The sequence below is a fragment of the Tursiops truncatus genome, chromosome 9 (genome assembly GCF_011762595.2).
Source record: "Tursiops truncatus isolate mTurTru1 chromosome 9, mTurTru1.mat.Y, whole genome shotgun sequence".
Lineage (NCBI taxonomy): Eukaryota > Metazoa > Chordata > Mammalia > Artiodactyla > Delphinidae > Tursiops > Tursiops truncatus.
In genome coordinates, this window is record NC_047042.1 from 86,639,399 (window position 1) to 86,660,515 (window position 21,117).

The window sequence follows — 21,117 nt, forward strand, 5'->3', positions numbered from 1 at the left end:
ACCGAAATAGTCTGTCATGTCTCAGATGTCTGATGCTGCCAACACTAGTATTAGCCAAATTGATAAAAACAACATGATGAACAACAAAATCATATGTCATTTCAAAAGCTATCTGTAGGCATCTAATGAAATGATTGGTGTTTTGTCCTCACCCCTTCTTTCAGATCTGTCTCCTGCTCAAGATACCCACGTGAATGTGGATCTCCCACCAGTGTCAGAGCAGATCATGCAGACTCTGAGCGAACTTGCAAAATCTTTCCAGGACATGGCTGACCGCTGCTTGCTGGTCCTACACCTGGAAGTAAGGTATGACACAGCCAAGCAGAAGACTGTGATTTAATTGCACTGTGGGTCATAAATCACTCGCTTATGTCTGGAGAGTGTCACTATCATTTTTGGTTCATATTATAGATGTCTTTTTTTTACACTGAAAGTGATTTTTAGTGTTAAAGTTTTTAAGCACATGCTGTATTGTGAATATGGTGGTTTGGAGTTTGCATGGCCTATGACATCAGAATGATCTAGATTGGAATGTCTATACTAGTTGGCTAGGCCATCTTAAGTCAGTTAATTAACTTTACTAACTCAGTTTCCTCCTCTTAAAAATAGGAACAGTAATTTCTAACTTAGAGATTTTATAAATGAAATGATAAGTTATAAGTACAATGCCTACCACAGAGTAAGTGCTCAAAATATGGTAGCTTTTCGACTATGATGACTTTATTGCCATTGATATTTTTAGTAAGGTACTATGCTAATCTATACTAAGAAGGGAGTATACAGATGCAAGAACCATGATCCCTTTCTTTAAGAACCTAAAACCAGGACTCCTCCGGTGGCGCAGTAGATAAGACTCCGCGCTCCCAATACAGGGGGCCCAAGTTTGATCCCTGGTCAGGGAACTAGATCCCACATTCATGCTGCTACTAAGAGTTCACACGTCACAACTAAGAAGCTGGCAAGCCGCAACTAAGGAGCCCTGGAGCTGCAACTAAGGAGCCCACCTGCTGCAACTAAGACCCTGTGCCACCAAATAAAGAAATAAATATTAAAAAAAAAAGAACCTAAAACCCAATTGAAGACATTAAGTTCAATCATAATTCAAGAAATTTCCAAGATATGATATTCTTGGACTCTTGCTTCTTCCCCTGAAGTGTAGAATATTCTGATTAGCTTTAGTAGACTCTATTATCACACCTCTAGAAACAGTAGGAAGAAAAGACCAGAAAGTCTCCAATCATTTATTTATTCATTCAATAAATATTTATTGAGTGCTGTCTTTGTTCCAGACAGTGGTCTAAGAATTCGGATACAACAATGACAAAAACACTCAAGGTCCCTACTTTCATAGAGCTACATTCTAATTGGGGTAAACAGCCAGTGAGTAAATAAAAAGGGAAATTTCAGGTTAGTGTAACTAAAAATAAAAAATAGCAGAATGGAATTAAACCACGCTATCAAATAGAAATAAAAAGTGAGCTTACACATGTGAACCACATAAATAATTTAAATATTCTAATGGTTCCATTTGAAAATATAGAAACACGTAAATCATAATATATTTTATCCAACCCGGTATATCCAAAATATTATCATTTCAATGTGGAATTAACATAAAAATTATTGATCTATTTTGCATTTTTTTGTCCTAAGCCTTTGAAATCTACTTCATCTTTTATGCTACGGCCCGTCAAAATTTGGATTAGTCACGTTACAAGTGTTCAGTGGCCACATGTAGCTATTGTTATACTGGACAGTGTAGAGAACGGCTAGGGTTGATGAGAAAGGGAGATCTGGTATTTTGTTTCATAGATAAAATGGCCAGGGAAATTGTGCCGAGGTACCAAGAAAGAGCCATCTGTACAAAGACCTAGTGGAGAAGAGTTTCAGGCAGGGAGGGGCACTCACGAGGTCCTGAGACAAAACCAAACTGGCAGATTTGAGGAACAGAGAGGAATCCAGTATGATTGTAGCCCGGTGAATAAGGAGGTGGGGAGGAATGGAAGGAAAGGTAAAGAGGCAGGCTGGAGCCTGAGCACGTGGGGTCATGGAGCCCGACTCATTATAGGGTCTTACAGACCACGTGAAGAGTTCGGATTGTTTTATTTTTTTTATTGAAGTGTAGTTGATTTACAGTGCTGTGCCATTCTCTGCTGTACAGCATGAGTTCATATTTTATTCTAAGTGCATCAAGAAGCTATTAGAAGGTTTTAAGCAAGGGGGAGATATTCATTCATTCATTCACTCATTCACATTTTTAAAAGATCAGTCTGGCTGTTGTATGGGAAAAAAATTGCAGGGAGAAACATGAATGGAAGCAGAGGGATCAGTTAAGACCAGATATGAGCACCAGAATGACAGAGGTGAAGGCGTGAGAAGTGTTGGATTTGGGACATGTTCTCAAGGTAGAGCTGATGTATTGATAGATTGGATTGGGTGCAGGACTGGTGGCAGTGAGAGAAAGAAAGGACTCCAGGAAAACCACAGCTTTGGGGCCAGGACTCCAGGGAAACCACAGAGCAAAACTATGTGGATGCCAAGACCATTGAGTGAGGTGAGAGAGACTGAGGGACTGAGAAAGGTTGGGGGAGGGGTAGAAATCAAGAATTCCATTTTGGTGATGTTTGGTTTGAGATGCTTATTAGACATCTGGATACCAATGTCAAAGAGACAGTTGGATATATAGTTTTGAAACATCAGGATCAAAACCCTCAGGATCTGGGGCTTCCCTGGTGGCACAGTGGTTGAGAGTCCGCCTGCCGATGCAGGGGACACGGGTTCGTGCCCCGATCTGGGAAGATCCCACATGTCGTGGAGCGGCTGCGCCCATGAGCCGTGGCTGCTGAGCCTGAGCGTCCGGAGCCTGTTGCTCTGCAACGGGAGAGGCCACAACAGTGAGAGGCCCACGTACCGCAAAAAGAAAAACAAAAACAAACAAACAAAAAACGCTCAGGATCAGAAAGTGTATAGTAATACATTTTATTTTGTATTACTGTGAGACATTATTAAAGTTGATAGAGTATTGCCTTTTTGTTTCAAGTCTTTAGTAGATTTAGGTTTTAAAAATGTAAATAGGAGGCTTCCCTGGTGGCGCAGTGGTTGAGAGTTCGCCTGCCGATGCAGGGGACGCGGGTTCGTGCCCCGGTCCGGGAGGATCCCACATGCCGCGGAGCGGCTGGGCCCGTGAGCCATGGCCGCTGAGACTGCGCGTCTGGAGCCTGTGCTCCGCGTAGGGTGAGGCCACAGCGGTGAGAGGCCCGCGTACCGGAAAAACAAACAAACAAACAAAAACAAAAAACAAAAAACAATGTAAATAGGATTTTGGTTCGTATGTTTGGACTCCTGTTAGAACTTGGCTATCTTGCAGGTGTGCTCAGGCAAAGCTTACTTGATAACGTATTGTTGATGTCACTCCTTTTGTATGCTGCTTGCTTTTTTCATTCTTCATTATCTTGTCCAGTGAGTTACTTCTGTATTGCTTGTGGAGACCTTCGAGTAGGGCAACTGAAGTAGCATGGTAGATTTCAAGTCTATTTTACTCAGCATTATTTCTGATCTTATTTCTTACATTCAGTTGTTGAGAAATAAAGACTTTTCCTCTATGATTTCTGATTTGTTTTATGATAAGTGTTAGATTTGTTTTCTATTTATTTACAAGCTGACAGTGAAATAAATCGGGTATTTTCTGTGAATAAGATAAACGCAATCGACGGGGGGAAAAAACACCCAGTAACACTCTGATGCCTCTGTTACCTGGGTTGCATAGAAAAACAAGGGGACATCAAATTAATTACTATCACGGCTCCTGGAATTTATGCCATTGGTTGTGTGGGTTCACGGTGTGCTCTTCATTTGGAATTATCAGCCTGTAGTGTGTAGTCAATTCCAAGTGGGATACTTTCAAGGCATCTTTGCCTTACCCAAAGGTCTTTGAGTAAGATCTTTTCAATCCTTGACCTCTATCCTGCCCTTTTTATTTTTGTACATATTGGCAGTACTGTTCTTAATAATGCCGAACATATTTTAGTCATTGTTTATTAACTTTACAAGAAACCATTCAATGCTGTAACACCTATTGCTATATCTCCTTCATCATTAGTTTAAAAACAGAAAAAGATCATTTTAAGAATAGATAACAAAAAAACACTGAGTTTTAGAGTCCTGGATGCAGAATTATCTTTCCCTGACTTTAAATGAAAACAGTAAACATGTTTATTTTTTCCAAATTAAATTTCCTTATGTCTTCATTTAACATGGTTTCAACATTCAGGTTGCTTTCCTATGAATGTGCTCCAAATTGTCTTTGTTCCTCTCAAGTACGGTACAAAAAACTAGACAGAACACTCCATGTACTGCTCAGATAGTGAATGTTGACACAATTTTATTCATTCCTTGTCACAGTAACAAGCTTTTGTTTGTACAGTTGATGATAGAAAATTAGTAAGGAAAATCTCAAATAAATCATTACTGTAGTTGTCCAAAGCTAGAATAGAGGAGATGGCTAAGTGCTCTGGGCACCCATGGTGGGTGACTGTGGAAGAAACCATTAGCACATAGAAGGCAGGAATCAGGTGTGCCTCCTTCACCGCTCTGGCTCCAGAACCTGGAACAGTCCTGCTGCATAATAAGCGCTCCGTGACTCTCGAGAATTAGCTGGTTTGAAATCAAACCCAGATAAAGTAAGTGTGGGTTCCCCAAACAAAACCTGTTGCTCATTAAAGAAAATGAACGGGTTTGGAGATCATTTTCACTTGGCAGTCCATGACATGTATTTAAGAGGTACAAAGACTGCAAGGCCAGCATCATCCTTGTCACCATCAGCAGCTAAGGTTTGTTTTGTTCCCATCCCGCTGTAAAGGAGAATTAGAACTCAGGCCGTGTGGTCCAGGAGCTGGTACAATGAAGAAGTGGCTAGTTAGGCACTATCTCTGGCACTTTTACCCAAGAAGCCACTATAATAAGAGAGCACAGATAGAATAGACAAAAAAACTTAATGGGAAAAAATTAATGGGGAAAGCTAGCAAGTCCAGAACAACTTCAAATGCCAAAAATTTGTCTTATTCCCTCAAATATTTTATATCCATAGCCCATCTTTTTCTTTAACATTGTTAAAGTTAAAACCAAAAAGGGTTCTCCCCGCCTGTGTGTCTATCCACACGTACTTTTTCCTCCTAATAAACACTTTATTTGTTTCACTAAAAAAAAAAAAAAAAAAAAACGAAAAGGGTTCTCAAATCCAGTAGGTTCTGTGTTGAAGAACCCATCCAAAGAGCATGTGACATTTTACCTGTGTCACTGTAGGTCACATTTAACCACTAAGCAGTGCTTTTTTAAAGTTTGAATCATAAGGCATGTGACACCCCCAAGAGATGAAAGACATGGTGAGACCATTAAAAATTGTTGACGTTGTTTTTTTTTTTTCTATTTGAACTTTAGAAGAAGAAAATTAAGTTGCCATTTGAGTCTAAGATGCTAAGAATGTCACCTTTATCAGCTGATTTCTCTCACCATCAGGAGGGTTCTAAGTGGGTTGCACAGTAACTGCCTGTCGCTGTTGGTATCCTAAGTGTGCACTTTCTGAAAATCAACCATCCCGCTGTGTAATCAGCACTATTTGCAGAAAACCTTAATGCCAAAGTTGTGTTAAGGTCAGCAACAACATGCCAGAATTCAAAAGAAAAAGAAAAAAACCCTTTTTCTGAATTTGACATTTGCCAATGACTATTTTAATTTCTTTTCATCTCTAATCATTTTGGGAGAGGAAGATAATATCTTAAAACAGTTTTTATCTCTCCTCTCTGCCACTCACTTCAGGATTGCATAAGCACTCACCTCCAATTCATAGTAATTTCCTACCTAAGTAGTCTCTACTTCTAATTTCTACCATTCTCCACCATTAATTCACCCTTTATACTGTGCAGAGTCATCTTGCCAAAGCTCATATCTGATTATATAATTTCACCTCTTAAAATCCTCTTAAGACTCCCTGTGACTTCTCACATAAAGCCCAGAGTCCTTAGATGGCCTCAAAGCTTATGATGACCTGGCCCCTGCACATCTCCCCAAGCTCGCCTCACGCCTCTGTCATGTGATCTGTATGTACTAAAAGGACCTTCCGGTCATTCCTTAAAACTGTCCTCCATTCACACCCTCATGCCTTTGTATTGATATGTGGTCTTCCCATCGTCTGAGGTTGTAATGTCTATAATTTACTGTAAAAATACTTTAGCATTAATGGCTTGATTTTATTTTTCAACTAAGAGTTACTTAGTTTAAAGTTCAACCACCCGAGCAATCAATTTCCCTAGGCGTGAATCCCACTCCAGGGTTGATCAACTTTCATTATACCAAAAATGTCACATTCTGGAGGGACTGCAACTGATGCCATTACTGGTATCCTGATCCAAGCCATATACTTTAATAATTAGCACATGAATGTCAGAATGAACTTTTATTGGCAAAATTAATTATTAGTTGATTAGCAACTGTTAAGGTGATCACCTATCATGAAAATGAACTAGTAGTCAAGATACTTGGATTCCCTTCCATGAGCAGGTTATAAAAATATAGCACATCCTTTGTAAAACTTAGCTTAAAATGGTCATAGCTCTAAATGTAAAACCTCAAACTATAAAACTCCTAGAAGTAAATATAGGAAGAAATCTTTGTAACTTTGTTTGGGCAAAGATTTCTTAAAGCTGACCCTCAGAGTACCACCCATAAAAGAAAAAACTGGTAAATTAAACTTCATCAAAATTTAAAACAATTCTTTGAAAGACATTGTTAAGATGAAAAGACGAGCCAAAGATTGGGAGAAAATGTTTACGAAATGCATGTCAGCTTGTATCCAGCATATATAAAGAACTCTCAAAAGTTAATAATAGGGCTTCCCTGGTGGCGCAGTGGTTGAGAGTCCGCCTGCTGATGCAGGGGACACGGGGGACACGGCTTCGTGTCCCCGTCCGGGAGGATCCCACATGCCGCGGAGCAGCTGGGCCTGTGAGCCATGGCCGCTGAGCCTGCGCGTCCGGAGCCTGTGCTCCGCAACGGGAGAGGCCACGACAGTGAGAGGCCCGCGTACCGCAAAAAAAAAAAAAAAAAAAAAAAAAGTTAATAATAAGAAAACAAGTCAATAAAAAAATTAGGCAAATGATGTGAACACAAACATATATAGATGGCGGGACTTCCCTGGCAGTCTGGTGGGTTGGGACTTCGCCTTCCAATGCAGGGAGTGTGGGTTCGATCCCTGGTCAGGGAGCTGGGATCCCACATGCCCCTTGGCCAAAAAAACAAAGCATAAAACAGAAGCAATATTGTAACAAGTTCAGTAAAGACTTTTAAAATGGTCCAAATCAAAAAAAAACTTAAAAAAAAAAAAGATGTATGGATGGCAAATAAACACATGAAAATATGTCCAGCATCATTAGTCACTAGGAAAATGCAAATTAAAACCACAATGAGACACCACTATACATCTATTAGAATGACTTAAAAGAATTTTTTTTAATTGATAAGCACTTGAGGACATTATCCTAAGAGAAATAAACTAGACAAAGAAAGACAACTACTGCATGGTATCACTTATATGTGGAATCTTTTTTTAAAAAAATCACAGAAACAGAGTAGAAAAGTGGTGGCTGGAGGATGAGAGAAATAGGAAGTGGCTGGTAAAAGGGTACAAATTTCAGCTCTAAGATAAATAAGGTCTGAGGATCTAATGTAAACCAGAATGACTATAGTTGATAACACTGTATTGTATAATTGAAATTTGCTGAGAGAGTAGTACTTCATGTTTTCATTGTTATAAAACAGAAACTAACACACCATTGTAAAGCAATTATACTCCAATAAAGATGTTAAAAAAAAAAGGCTAAATATGTGAGGTGATGGGTGTGTTAATTAACTAGATGAAGGGAATCCTTTCACAGGGTGTGCAGATATCAAATTACCAGGGCAGGGCTTCCCTGGTGGTGCAGTGGCTGAGAGTCCGCCTGCCGATGCAGGGGACACGGGTTCGTGCACCGGTCCGGGAAGATCGCACGTGCCGCGGAGCGGCTGGGCCCGTGAGCCATGGCCGCTGAGCCTGCGCGTCCGGAGCCTGTGCTCCGCAACGGGAGAGGCCACAACAGTGAGAGGCCCGCGTACCAAAAAAAAAAAAAAAAAAAAAAAAAAAAAAAAATTACCATGGCATACACTAAATATCTTATAGTTTAATGTCAATTATACCTCCATAAAGCTTAAATTTAAAAAAAGACCTGACAGCAGTTAAGTGCTTTTGAGGATGTGGAGCAACTGGAACTCTTGTACATTGGTAGTAGGAAAGCAAAATAGCACACAGCTGCTTTGAAAAACAGTTTAGCAGTTTCTTATAAAATTAAACGTCTATGTACCATATGATGCAGCAATCCCACTTGTAGATATTTACCCAAGAAAAAGGAAATTTTATATTTACACAAAAACCTATACACGAAGCAGCTTTATTCATAATCACCCCAAACTAGAAACAACCCAGATGTTAGCTGGTGAAGGGTTAAATTGTAGCACATCCATATGCAGGAGGCCACTCAGCAATCACGAGGAATGAACAGCAACATGGATAAATCTCAGACTGAAAGAAGCCAAACCCCAAAGGCCACATGCGGTATGATTGCATTTATATGGCATTCTGGAAGAGACAAAACTGTGGGGACTGAAAATAGAGCTGTGGCTGCAGGAGCCTTGGGGTATAAGAAGGGGTTGACTTCAAGGGTGGCACAAGGGAATTCTGGAGGTGATGGTATTGTTCTATAATTTGATTATGCTGATGCTTATACAACTGGCTGCATTTGTCAAAACTCATAAAAGTGTACACTAAAACGGGTGAATTGACTGTTTGTAAATTATCTGTCAGTAAACCTGACTCAAAAAAAAGAAAAATTATGGTTAAGCCTATAGTTGCATCATTGGGGATGATGCCCAAGGCTGTGGCCATTTGTTTAGGAATATTTCTTGTTACCTGATGCCAACTCTAAGCATAACAGAATCCTAACTCTGAATTGTCATTATGTCTACTCCCAGTCAACCTTCCATGTCAAGATCAGACAGAGAACCTAAAACAATCCCTAAGCTTACAGAACAACCTGTTTTCAACTATGCCTGCCAATGGATGGTGCAGGGGGTTTGTATGTTTGTTTTTAATAAATACCTGTATGAGTGGTAGAATTATTTGGCCTGCAACGTCTTTCATTACAGCTTAATACAAAGGTTATGGAGTAGCCAATCCATACGCATCTCAGAGTTCCTTGGCAGTTAATGATACCTACCAAAAAGAGCCTAAGAATTTTACATTATCAGACTGACTCGGGGCATTTCAACATAGGAATGTACTCCTTCCTCAAGCTCACTCAGATATGTCCTCTGTGACCGGTATCACCTCCTGTTCTGAACCTTTCCTCTGCAAACTTCCGTGGCACCCTGGGTACACATGCTTCTGCGTGAGAAACTGTCATCTTTGGGTCATTTTTTTCTTGGTCATCCCCATTAGGCTGTGGCGTCTTTAATGGCACAAACTGTGTCTCACATTCCCAGGGCCTAGCACAATTTCTAACACACTCATACATGTTCAGTAAGTGTTTGGGTTAAGTAATAGGTTAACAATGATAAATATAATATCGCCAGCCCCCGTGCTCTCTACTCTTTCTATGTAGTAGCTCCTCGGAGCACCTTGTGAGGTATGTGTTGTTATCATCCCCATTTTACAGATAAGGAAACTGAGGCCTAGAGAGAGAAAGTAACTTGCCTGAAGTCACACAGCTAGTAAATGGCAATTGAAACCAGTTTCAAAGATCTGTGACCTCTGCCTCTCATTTTCACTACAACAGTATCTGCTTGAAAGAGATAATGCTTTTCACTCTATGCAAGCAATCTTGTCATGGAAAGGATTTTAGAGCTCATCTACTCTTCACCCCCAGTGTATGGATTAAACAAGCGAGGGTCACAGAAGCTGACTTGTTTGAGATCACTCAGTTTTTCTATAGAGTAACTTAGAAGGCTTTCTGGTGAAAAGGGGGAGGGACACATTAAAATGTACAGGGCCACTGCTGTCTTAAATTTTGGGGTGCTCTGTCACAAGAAGATGGTTATTTTCATCAGAAGGAGTTATCACTAACTGCTTTCCCCATCCCTCTCCCTTTCAGGGTTCACTGTTTCCACTATCTCATCCCACTAGCGAAGGAGGGGAACTACGCCATTGTCGCTAACGTGGAAAGTATGGATTATGACCCTCTGGTGGTCAAGCTCAACAAAGATATCAGCGCCATTGAGGAGGCCATGAGTGCCAGCCTCCAGCAGCACAAGTTCCAGTATATATTTGAAGGTCAGACCCTGCCTCTGTCCCTGGGAGTTTGGGAGGAAGGAAAGGTGAAGGTTTTCCTGATTTTCTCTATTACTGAAGTTCAAAACTTGTAGGAAAAGGTTGTTGATTTTTTGTTTGTTTTTCCTTTCGGTTTAAAGCTGCAGTGCCTAGCCTCTGTGTGTGTGTCTAGGTAGGCAACAGTATGGCTTCCATCTGCTCCTTCATAAGGAGATTTAATCCGAGGTAAGGCAGATGGCAGCCAGGCTGCCTCATTGACATGCTGCTCATGAGAGCTGGGTAAATTTGTGGAGTGGACCACAGATTAACTCAAGAGAAGCTCATAAAGGAAAAAGAAACACACACACACCAAACAGAGACAACCCTGAAAGATCCCCTCGTTGGCTAAAAGTATCACTGGAACAGGAAGGTTTCTCTCAGAGAATGAATTGTTGTCTGAAAAACACAGAAACCTCTGATTAGCAGCAGTTTTAAGAAGGCTGCATCCATAAATGCCTTCAGGGTCAAGCAAGTAAGGAAGGGTGTGAAAGACAGTACTTTCCAAAGGCATTCGCCTTCAACATTTAAAAACATGCACCGCCAGCCAAATCATTCTCATGATGAATTCCTCCAAAGGACCCCTTTTAGGATTTCAAATTACATCCCCTTTTATTCTTGTTCTGCTTGGTTTATATGTGCACTTGGGGGCCAAAAGTATCTGTGGCGTCTCACAGAATTGAGCCAGTGTCATTTAAAACAATTAAGAAGGTACTTAGCGCAAAGGATTGTGGCAGCCTAAAGATGGAAAGAGAGTGTCAACGCATGACCATGTCTTGCTTTATGAAATGGTCCTGTTCTAGCAAATGTGGACCCCTTGCCCCCTAAAAAAATCCTGTTTTCCCATTAAATTATAGTGATGGAGATCTGTTCTCAAGGGGAGTATCCCTAAAAGACTTTAGCCAGAAAGTATGAAAAAAGGTTGGCTATCAGTCAGCCCCATGGCTCTGTGAATTGGAGACTGCAGCAATACTCTGTAGCTTGACGGTACAGGGCGCATCTAAGAAATCACTTTCCTGACTACGCAGAATTCCCTTCGGGCTCTTGACAGTGGTTCTTCCAAGCCCCACATATCAACATTCACATCCCAGAGGTTTCCTCTCATTTTGACCAGACATTTCTTAACATCTAATTCTGCTGGGCAGCAACATCTTCTTGAGATACAGGTATAATCCTCTGACATAGAAGATATTTTAGCTATAAAAAAAAATCATAAATTTGAGAATTCCTATTTAAAAAGCTAGCTATCCCTCTGTGATATCACTTTCCAAATTCAAAAGGCATAACATTGAGTTTCCCAAGTTGGGGAGGTGGCAGTGGTCTCAGTCTTCTTGGTGTGTCAAGAAGGAGTATTTAATTTTTTTTTAAGGAGTATTTTAATCACAGATATTGTTTAGAATTCCTGATGTATAGTGATAATACAAAGCAGACCAACTTTTAATTGGGTTATTATTATAATTGCTTATACTTAATTGGTATATACATTTCTTTCTTTCTTTATTATTCTCTACAAGCATTGCATTGCCTCATAGCCTCCAAGTAGGGCAGACCACATTAAAGCACTGCAGAACAAAATTCTGCGTGAAGTTATGGGCTCAGGAGAATCACAGCAAAATAACCTAGAGATTTTTCACATAAACTGTCTTGCTTTAAATGTAAAATCCATGTGTGTGTTTCTTTCCCTTTGAGTGAAAAGCTTTTTACTTCACTTTCAAATAGTAGCACATACACACAAATCTGTGGTCTTGAAGCAACACAGGGTGAGTGTAGCTGAAGCAAGAGACAGTGCCTTCTCCTGTCCTTTTTCTATATTTATCCGAATCAAGGGAAAACTCATTCTGAAGACAGAAGGAGCCATTGACCCTGAAATTACGCCCTGAGATAAAAATAGTAGGCCGCTTGTGACTAGTCAGACTAACTTTAGAATTCTGGGGAGAACATCTTGCCAGAGTCCAACTTTGTAAGAAGAAGAGAAGAAGAAGGAAGAGAGGTTTACTTACTTCCAAGTATTTAGAATTAAAGTCTAACTTCTAAGAATGGTAACCCACATGGGCCTCGGGTTGTTCTGAACCAGCATTCCTCAACTTCATTACCTAGGGTAACCTGAATGGGACCTCTTAGTTTGTTGATGTACTACCCAGCTCTTTGCTGAATTTCATAGACCTTGAGAACAAATCACTTAACGATACCCCAGAGAAGTGCACAGGTGTCTTGTAGGAACTCCACAGTTAATGCATGATCTGCTTTTCCTTTGCACTTTGTTTCTGATTACATTCTCTCCAGTTACTACTTTAGAAGTATACTCTGTTATCAGTGTTGAGGTGTAGTACCATGAATGCCAATAGCCCATTTTCTTATTTTTACTTACGTAGGTTGCCAATCAACTTTTGAGCCAAAAGTACACCCCTACCTGTTTTGTAGGAGGAAAAGGAGACCAAACAGATCATCATATTTACATGTGTTCTTCTCTGCTTTAAAATAACTGTACAGAAAAACAAGAGTTCTTTGCACTTCAGTAGTTTAAAGCAACCTGGCGTGTACTCTAAGCCCTGGAGTGGCGGCTTTAACTGTATACGGCAGCGCTGGAGCTGCAGATATACCAGTTTTTTTGCCAGCAGAAAGTCTCCCCATTTGTAACTACTTGGGCACTGTCTAAATACTCTGAAATCATGGTAAGATCAGCTGGTCCAACCATCAGAAATAAATTTTCCTTGGTCATTTAAATTTTCTGAGCAGTAGAAGAGAGAAATCCTATGTCGGTTTATGCAAGATGGCACTAATCTGTCTTCTCTTTCCTCCCCACTGCCCTGTGCTGATCCCTCAGGCCTAGGACACCTGATCTCCTGCATCCTTATTAACGGCGCCCAGTACTTCAGGCGCATCAGTGAGTCTGGCATCAAGAAGATGTGTAGGAACATTTTTGTCCTTCAGCAGAATTTGACAAACATCACCATGTCTCGGGAGGCAGACCTGGACTTTGCAAGGTAGGAGGAAAGATTGGGCTCAGTTCCTGTACCAAAGCCAAGGCCTCATTGTCTATCAAGTCATTTTTTAAAATGGGTTCTTAGTACTTAAAAACTTAGTTTAAAAAAAAATGAGGGCTTCCCTGGTGGCGCAGTGGTTGAGAGTCCGCCTGCCGATGCAGGGGACACGGGTTCATGCCCTGGTCCGGGAAGATCCCACGTGCCGCCGAGCGGCTGGGCCCGTGAGCCATGGCCGCTGAGCCTGCGCGTCCGGAGCCTGCGCTCCGCAACGGGAGAGGCCACAGTGGTGAGAGGCCCGCGTACCACAAAAAAAAAAGAGAAACAGAAGTGATGGATGTTAATTAAACTTACTGTGATTATCATTTCACAATATATGCATATATTGAATTATTATGTTTACATCTAAAACTAATATGTCAATTATACCTCAATTTCAAAAAAAGGAAAAAAATGGAACAAATAGATGTACTTTGGTTATAGAGAAGGTAATTCTCTAAAATTCTATTGGATGTTTAACAACTCTTAAACAGGTAATTTTTCCTATTGTCGAACCTAAGTTCTTTTACTACAGAACTTTAGTAACTTTATTTTCTAATTGTAAAAGTAATATATACTCATTGCATAAAATATGTAACATAAAATATAAAGAAGAATATATAAACATTAGTCATAAACTTTTAATCTAGAGACTATTATATGTGATATACTTTCTCCTGGTTTTTGTACATGTGCTGTGTGTCTAGGTGAGTTCTCATGGGCATGCATATCATTTCTCTTTACAAAATTGTTAAAGGGTTTTTTACTCATTTAATTGCATTTTCCTATATCAATAATAATCTGTGAAAGCATGGTTTTTCCCATATCCATTAATATCCCTTGAAAGTATTATTTTTAACACCTGAACAAATGTTCCATGGAGTAAGTAAACCATAATTTAGTTATCTACGTATACGCAGACTTGTAGACATATGAATCTTTTACATTTTCTCTCATCCTAAATAACGTGTTGAATGTATTTTTACATGAATCTTTTTCCTCATCTCTTCTATCTTTCCCAGTTGAAAGCCATCCCCCCTTCTTTTTTTCAATGGGGGGAAATGGTTACTCATCACTACTCGCACTGTTACTTTATGTAATTGAAGGTTCTTTTTTAAATAGCATTTTCACTTTCTCTTTTCTAGGGGTGCTGATCTCAGTTTTTAGTGTTTCCTTATAGTACACTTTTTCAGATACAAGAGTTAATTTTATTCTCTCTTCATATGGTATCAACACTAGCCATACCTTTTTTAAATCAGTGGACCTTTGGAGCTTTAATGAAAACTCAAGTTTTGAACAGGATGGATAATGATTATGGTGTTGGTGCTTTATTGACGATTATACCTAGATGAATTATTCCATGAACTCCTTTATGACGAGGAAGTCTTTTGTTTTTAATAGTCCAGAATGCTCCTACCTAATATTTAGTATTTCTGTGTTTTTTCACTTGATTTTTTGATTCTTGTAGAAGTTCAAGAAAAGTTGAAATAATTCTTGAGACACTTAAGGGGATGATGAAATGTGATATTACTTTGACAGTTATTAAGACATCTATGCTACGATCTTTGTTTTGAAATCGTATAACCAAGTATCTTCACTTTTAACCTGTCTTCTCCAATCTATCACTCCATTTGTTCCACTGCTACCCTGTTGTTCTGCTTTTCTGTTCTCCTTCCCTGTCTTTCTTTCTATTTGTGTGTGTGTTCATTAAATTCCCTATTTTAGGCTAAATTTGTTGGAAAGCGTTCCTTGCTCAGATTAGGGAAACCAGGTGTGACTGAATGCTGCATTTATGTGGTCTCTCTGATGGGGAATGATCTCATTATTGAATTAGTCTATTCATAATAACATTGACAAGGGGAAGATGAGAACATGGAGGCCTGAGGGATACAGAGAAGCATTACTAATTCTCTGAGGAATATAATTCCTAAATTCAATCAACCTTTTTTTAAATGATTTTTTTTTTATTTAGCTGAAATAAGTAAATTAACACAGCTTTTGGCAGACAGTATGGGGCCCGAACACATAGTAAAAACACTAGCATCTGAATAATGAAATGTTGACTGGGCGGTGTTGAGGTTGGCATCGATGGGCCGTATACCGGCAAAGCAATTCTTCAGCAAAGCCATGCCTTTCACAGTTGGATTTGGGAGTGGTATCCAAGGAAGTGGGTATAAGCTGAAATGTGACCTCTTGGGAGAGGTACTGCTATTACTACTCTTAATGGATTATGAGAGGAGATAGGCTAGCTTAAGTGTATAGCATTGGAAGATTCTGTCCTGATCTCAGCTCAAAAGACACATCTTTACCAGACTTGTAAGCTCCAGGAAGCCCAGATTTTTTGTTTCCTCAGTGCATGGACCAGAGTAAGTGCTCATTTTGTGTATTGGATGAATGACTAGGTATCAAATCAAGGCTTCTTTTTGTGGTAAAGAATTTGGATAATGACAAAGTTTAGTTTATCTTTAATGCCCTGAACGTTTTAACCAGCTGACGTGGGTCAGTTTTCTTATTGGCTTATGAGAAACAGAGCATCTCCCTTGCAATTCTTTCTTTGTAGAGAGAAAGTGTTACAAAAAGGAGTACTACATCCCTACTATTCATAGTCTCTTTCTCCTTCATTTTCTCTCACTCTCATACATACACATATACATAAACACACTTCATAGCCTTATTTTTTTCTGTTCTTGTTTTTGGTAGGGACAGGTTTTATGAAATGGGCTCTATCAGTTCTACTGAATGTGAAGCTATGTAAAGTAAATATAACAGCGATACCAAAATAGCCAGAAATAATAGACTGTAGCAGCAGTGTGTCTCAGCATTCCTTAAGCAATGTCTAATCAAGCATAGACAGCATCTGTATTTCCAGCAAATCTCTGTAGGAATGTAATCTTCTAACACAGTAATTAATCACTAGTTGCCATGTGTCAGAAAACTTATTTAACAAGAAGTTGCAAGGCTCTTGTAGTTTTTTACTTTCATAGCCTTCCCGGCCAGTGGAAAATAGAACACTCCTTCCATAAGAAAGAAATGAGAGGTCTGCACTGATTCCATTTATGCTGACTCTTTTACTCAGCGGTATTGTTGAGTTGTCTCTTTTTTCATACACACCTTTGCTCCAGCTGATCTCTAATAGGGATAAATCTTGGGTAAGCAAAGGATCAAGATAACCTATAACATGACCAGAATTGCAGAGAGACCCTGTCCCCTATGGTAATTTTCTCTGCTATGGTTTTGACCCAACCGCTGATTTTTCAGACTCAAAAAGAGGCTTTGTCCTGGAAAATCACTACAGACTAACTAGAAAGTAGAAGGCCTTTTTTTTTTTCCTGGTTGTTAATTAGATTTATTGTGGTGATCATTTCACAATACATACAAATATTGACTCGTGTTGTACACCTGAAACTAATATAATGTTATATGTCAATTATAACCCCAATAAAAAATCACTCTCTCTCTCTATATAGATATATGTGTATATACGTAATATAGTTTTATGTACACACATCCATTTAGTTCTGTTTCTCTGGAGAATGCTGAAGAATACAGGCAATCACATTTTGTATTTTTAGATTCCTCATGAGAGAAGGTTGGCCATTCCTCAATATTCCATTGTTTTCCATGTTCCAATGTTTCCTGCACTGGTTTTCCATGTAAATTTCAGAATATCTTGGTTGGGAAAAAAAAAAGATATTACTCTGTGTGTGTGTGTGTGTGTGTGTGTGTGTGTGTGTGTATAAACATAGGCAGTTCATATACAGAGAATTTTCCAATGTAAAGGATCTTCATTATATTTAAACTCACACTCTTCTATGTACATCTAGAATACTCCTACCTGTTACCTGTTTTCCTTCACTTTTGCTCAGTAATCCTTTTCTTGGCTAGTTTGCTGACGTTTTCCATCTAAGATGTGCAACAAGATTGATGGCCTCAAACCTTCAACTTCAGCTTTCCTCCTTTTGCAAGTTAGGGTTGGGTTTGGGTCAACTCTGGGTCAAAAATATATTAAGTTAGTCTTTTCAGATTGTGTTTAGATCCATATATCAAGAACACACTAAAATTGAGATGGCTTCCCTGGCTGCCCTCTTAAACCATTCGACCTTTTAAGATTCTGTTAGCAAGAACACTGTGGTGGAAGTCAAAGCACTCTTAAGGTGCTAGAGTCCTAGCTTGGAGCTGTGTTACTTTAAGCAAATCACTGAACTTCTCTGATGAAAATTGCGCTGCCTACCTTAATGGAACTCAGGAACAGATGATATTGGATTTGGAAAATTAATTTGTAAGCTGTCAATGAATATCAAAGTGTATTAAATTTTTCTTCATTTCCTAAATAAATGGTACTTGATTTGTAGTACTACACCCTATCTACCACTTCCCATTTTCACATTAAATCAAAATTATAATCTCTTATATCCTTGTTGTTGGATAGTGAATAGACATACTGAAACCTCTAAGCATATTTGGAGACCTGCATTCCTTTATCTGCCCTATACAACTTACCTAGTGTAGGAACAAGCTTCAAATTTGGGAAAAGCTGCTCATTCCTCAATTCCATGGTAGGGTCTGAAGCATTCAGAGCAAACAAAAACGCAATTAGAGTGATTCTAGTGTGAGGTATAAAAGACCAAATTGGCAGCCTCTCTTTTCTCATTGAATGGTTATTAAGAAAGCCCTGCTTTTCCCAGCATAGGTACTCATCATCTATTTCCCATGATGTAGCAGAGATGATCACTCTTAGAGGGATACTAACCAAGTGATTTTGTTTTTAATGATGGGCACTCTCTGCTTCTAGATGCCCCACCCCTCTCTAGCCCCAGTCCCTCTTCCAGCAGCTCCAGGTTAGCTTTGAAGCTGTTCTATATATGCTGACTTAACCAGTGAAGCTCTATATCTCCCATGTATAGTGCCCATAATGTGAAGCAGGAGCATCTCCACAGAAGATACCAGAAAAATCTCACTGGTAGAGAAGGAACCATTTGGTACCCGGGGACCAAAAGAGAAAAAAAATCTTACCTGAACTGCCGCCTCTGAACATAAGTTTATATGGAGAAGTACAATACACCAATATTTGTTTAACTCAATAAGAGATTGAATCAAGAAAGTGAAAGACAGCCAATAGAGTGGGAGGAAATATTTGGATATCATATATCTGATAAGGGACTCATATCCAGAATATATAAAGAATTCTTACAACTCAATAATACAAAAACAAATAATCTAATTAAAGACCAGATAAAGATATCTCAGTAGCAATGAGCATACCTAGTAACCCGAATCTGGTTTCTAAGTACTCTTCTTCAAAAAACGAAAGCAGGGATCTTGGGGGAAATGGCTGATTGTAGGACTGGAGCAGGAAATATACAAGATGAGCCTGGAGCATCTTGTAGTACCAGAAAGTAAGGAAGTACTAAAAACATGCACACACATAACACATTGTGTCAAAGAGGCACAGGAACCAACAGAAAGAGCTACCAATGGCAAAGTTGGGATAATCTGAGTAAGAAAATAAATAAAGTAGTACTGAATTATAACCCAAAGTATAAAATAAGTATCCATAAGTCCATACTGATATAAATGATTGAATACATTGGTAAACGAGGAAGAGACAAATCTGTGCAGAGGCATTCCAAATAGATTATGTAGCTACCGTACTCTAAAGGTAGGGGAGGGACTTCCCTGGTGGCCCAGTGGTTAAGAATCCACCTGCCAGTGCAGGGGACATGGGTTCGAGCCCTGGTCCGGGAAGATCCCACATGCCGCGAAGCAACTAAGCCCGTGCGCCACAACTACTGAGCCTGCGCTCTACAGCCTGCAAGCCACAACTACTGAGCCACGTGCCACAACTACTGAGCCCATGTGCCACAACTACTGAAGCCCGTGCGCCTAGAGCCAGTGCTCTGCAACAAGAGAAGCCACTGCAGTGAGAAGCCTGTGAGCCTCAACAAAGAGTAGCCCCCACTCGCTGCAACTAGAGAAACCCCACTCACAGCAACGAAGACCCAATGCAGCCTAAATAAATAAATAAACTTATAAAAAATAAAGGTAGGGGAGCCAAACATTCCACTTCTTATAGTAGGTTTCACATAGTGACTTCCTTCCGGAGAGTACATTTGGAATGGGGGAGAGTAACTTTATAGTGGAGAAATCTGACACACAGTATTTCAGTCAGGCAGTCAAGGTCAGCATCAACATGCATAAATCATGCATATAATAGAGAGAAAAAATATCAAAGAAATTCGAATACATGCACGTCCTACAAAATACCTGTCCAGTACTCCTCCAAACTGTCAAGGTTATCAAAAACAAGGAAAATCTGACCAACTGTTGTAGCCAAGAGGAACCTAAGAAGACATGACAACTACATGTAATGTAGTATCCGGGATAGGATTCTGAAACAGAGAAAGGATGTTAGGTAAAAACTAAGAAAATGTGAATAAACTATGGACTTTAGTTAATAATAATGTATCAATATTGGTTCATCAGTTGTGATAAATGTATCATACTAATGTAAGATGTTAGTAATAGGGAATCTCGGGGTAAGTTATATGGGAAGTCTCTGTTCTACTCAGTTTTTCTCTAAATCTAAAACTATTGGGGAAAAATAAAATTATTAATAAAAAGAATAGGCAAAGGATTTGAATAGACATTTCTCCAAAGAATATATATAGATGGCTAATATACACATGAAAATATGCTCAACATTATTTGTTACTAGGGAAATGCAAATTAAAATCAAAATAAGTTACCACATTACACCCACTAGGATTGCTATAATCAAAAAGAGACAATAGCAAGTGTTAGAGAGGATGTGGAGAAACTGGAACATTCATACATTGCTGATAGAAATATAAAATCGTGCAGCTGCTTTGGAAAACAATTCATCAGTTCCTCAAAAAATTAAACATAGAGTTACCACATGACCCAGCAATTCTACTCCTAGACATATACCCAAGAGAAATGAAAACTTACATCTCCACAAAAACTTGTACACAAATTTTCATGGCAGCATTATTCATAAAAGCCAAAGAGTGGAAACAAGCTAGGTAACCATCAACTGATAAATAAAATTTGATAAATCCATACATACAATTGGTATCATTCAACTAAAAGCTAAAGTACTGATGTATAATACAACATGGATGAACCCTGAAAACTTTATGTTAAGTGAAAGAAGCCAGTTACAAAAGACCATATATTGTTTAACTCCATTCATATGAAATGCCCAAAATAGCCAAAGTTATAGAGGTAGAAAGGAGAGTGAGTAGTGGTTACTTAGAGTAGGTGGGTTGGAAGGAAATGGGGACATGGGTACAAGGTTTCCTTTTGGGGTGATGAAAATGTTCCAAGATAGATTGTGCTGACAGTTGCACAACTTTGTAAATATACTAAAAGACATTTAATTGTACACTTTAAATGAGTGAATTGTATGGTATGTGAATTACATCTCAATAAAGCTGGGTTTTTTTTTTCTAGAAAAGAAAAACTAATATAATGTTATATGTCAATTATACCTCAATTTTTCTAAAGGTTGAGCTTTAAAGCTTTGAAAATCCTAAATGTTAAGTCATAGGAAATAAGTAGCCCAAGTTTTTTACTCACATTAATGAGGAACTTTATAAAGGAAATATCTAATGCTTTTTTGAGTTCCCCTAACCCATCTGGAGAGAGAGGAGATGGAGGCAGAATTAATTTTTGGAGGAGGTGATACTT

At 39.1% G+C, this 21,117-nt stretch overlaps 1 protein-coding gene across 1 annotated transcript in view; it reads left to right on the top strand.

Moving 5' to 3' along the window:
- Positions 1-21,117, top strand: part of EXOC4 (exocyst complex component 4) — an 817,730-nt gene that overhangs the window by 746,935 nt on the left and 49,678 nt on the right. Inside the window, exons 15-17 of the mRNA XM_019921782.3 lie at positions 165-306; positions 10,176-10,354; positions 13,212-13,371. Of these exons, the coding sequence (XP_019777341.1) occupies positions 165-306; positions 10,176-10,354; positions 13,212-13,371 (481 nt within the window). The remainder of the gene's footprint in view (positions 1-164; positions 307-10,175; positions 10,355-13,211; positions 13,372-21,117) is intronic.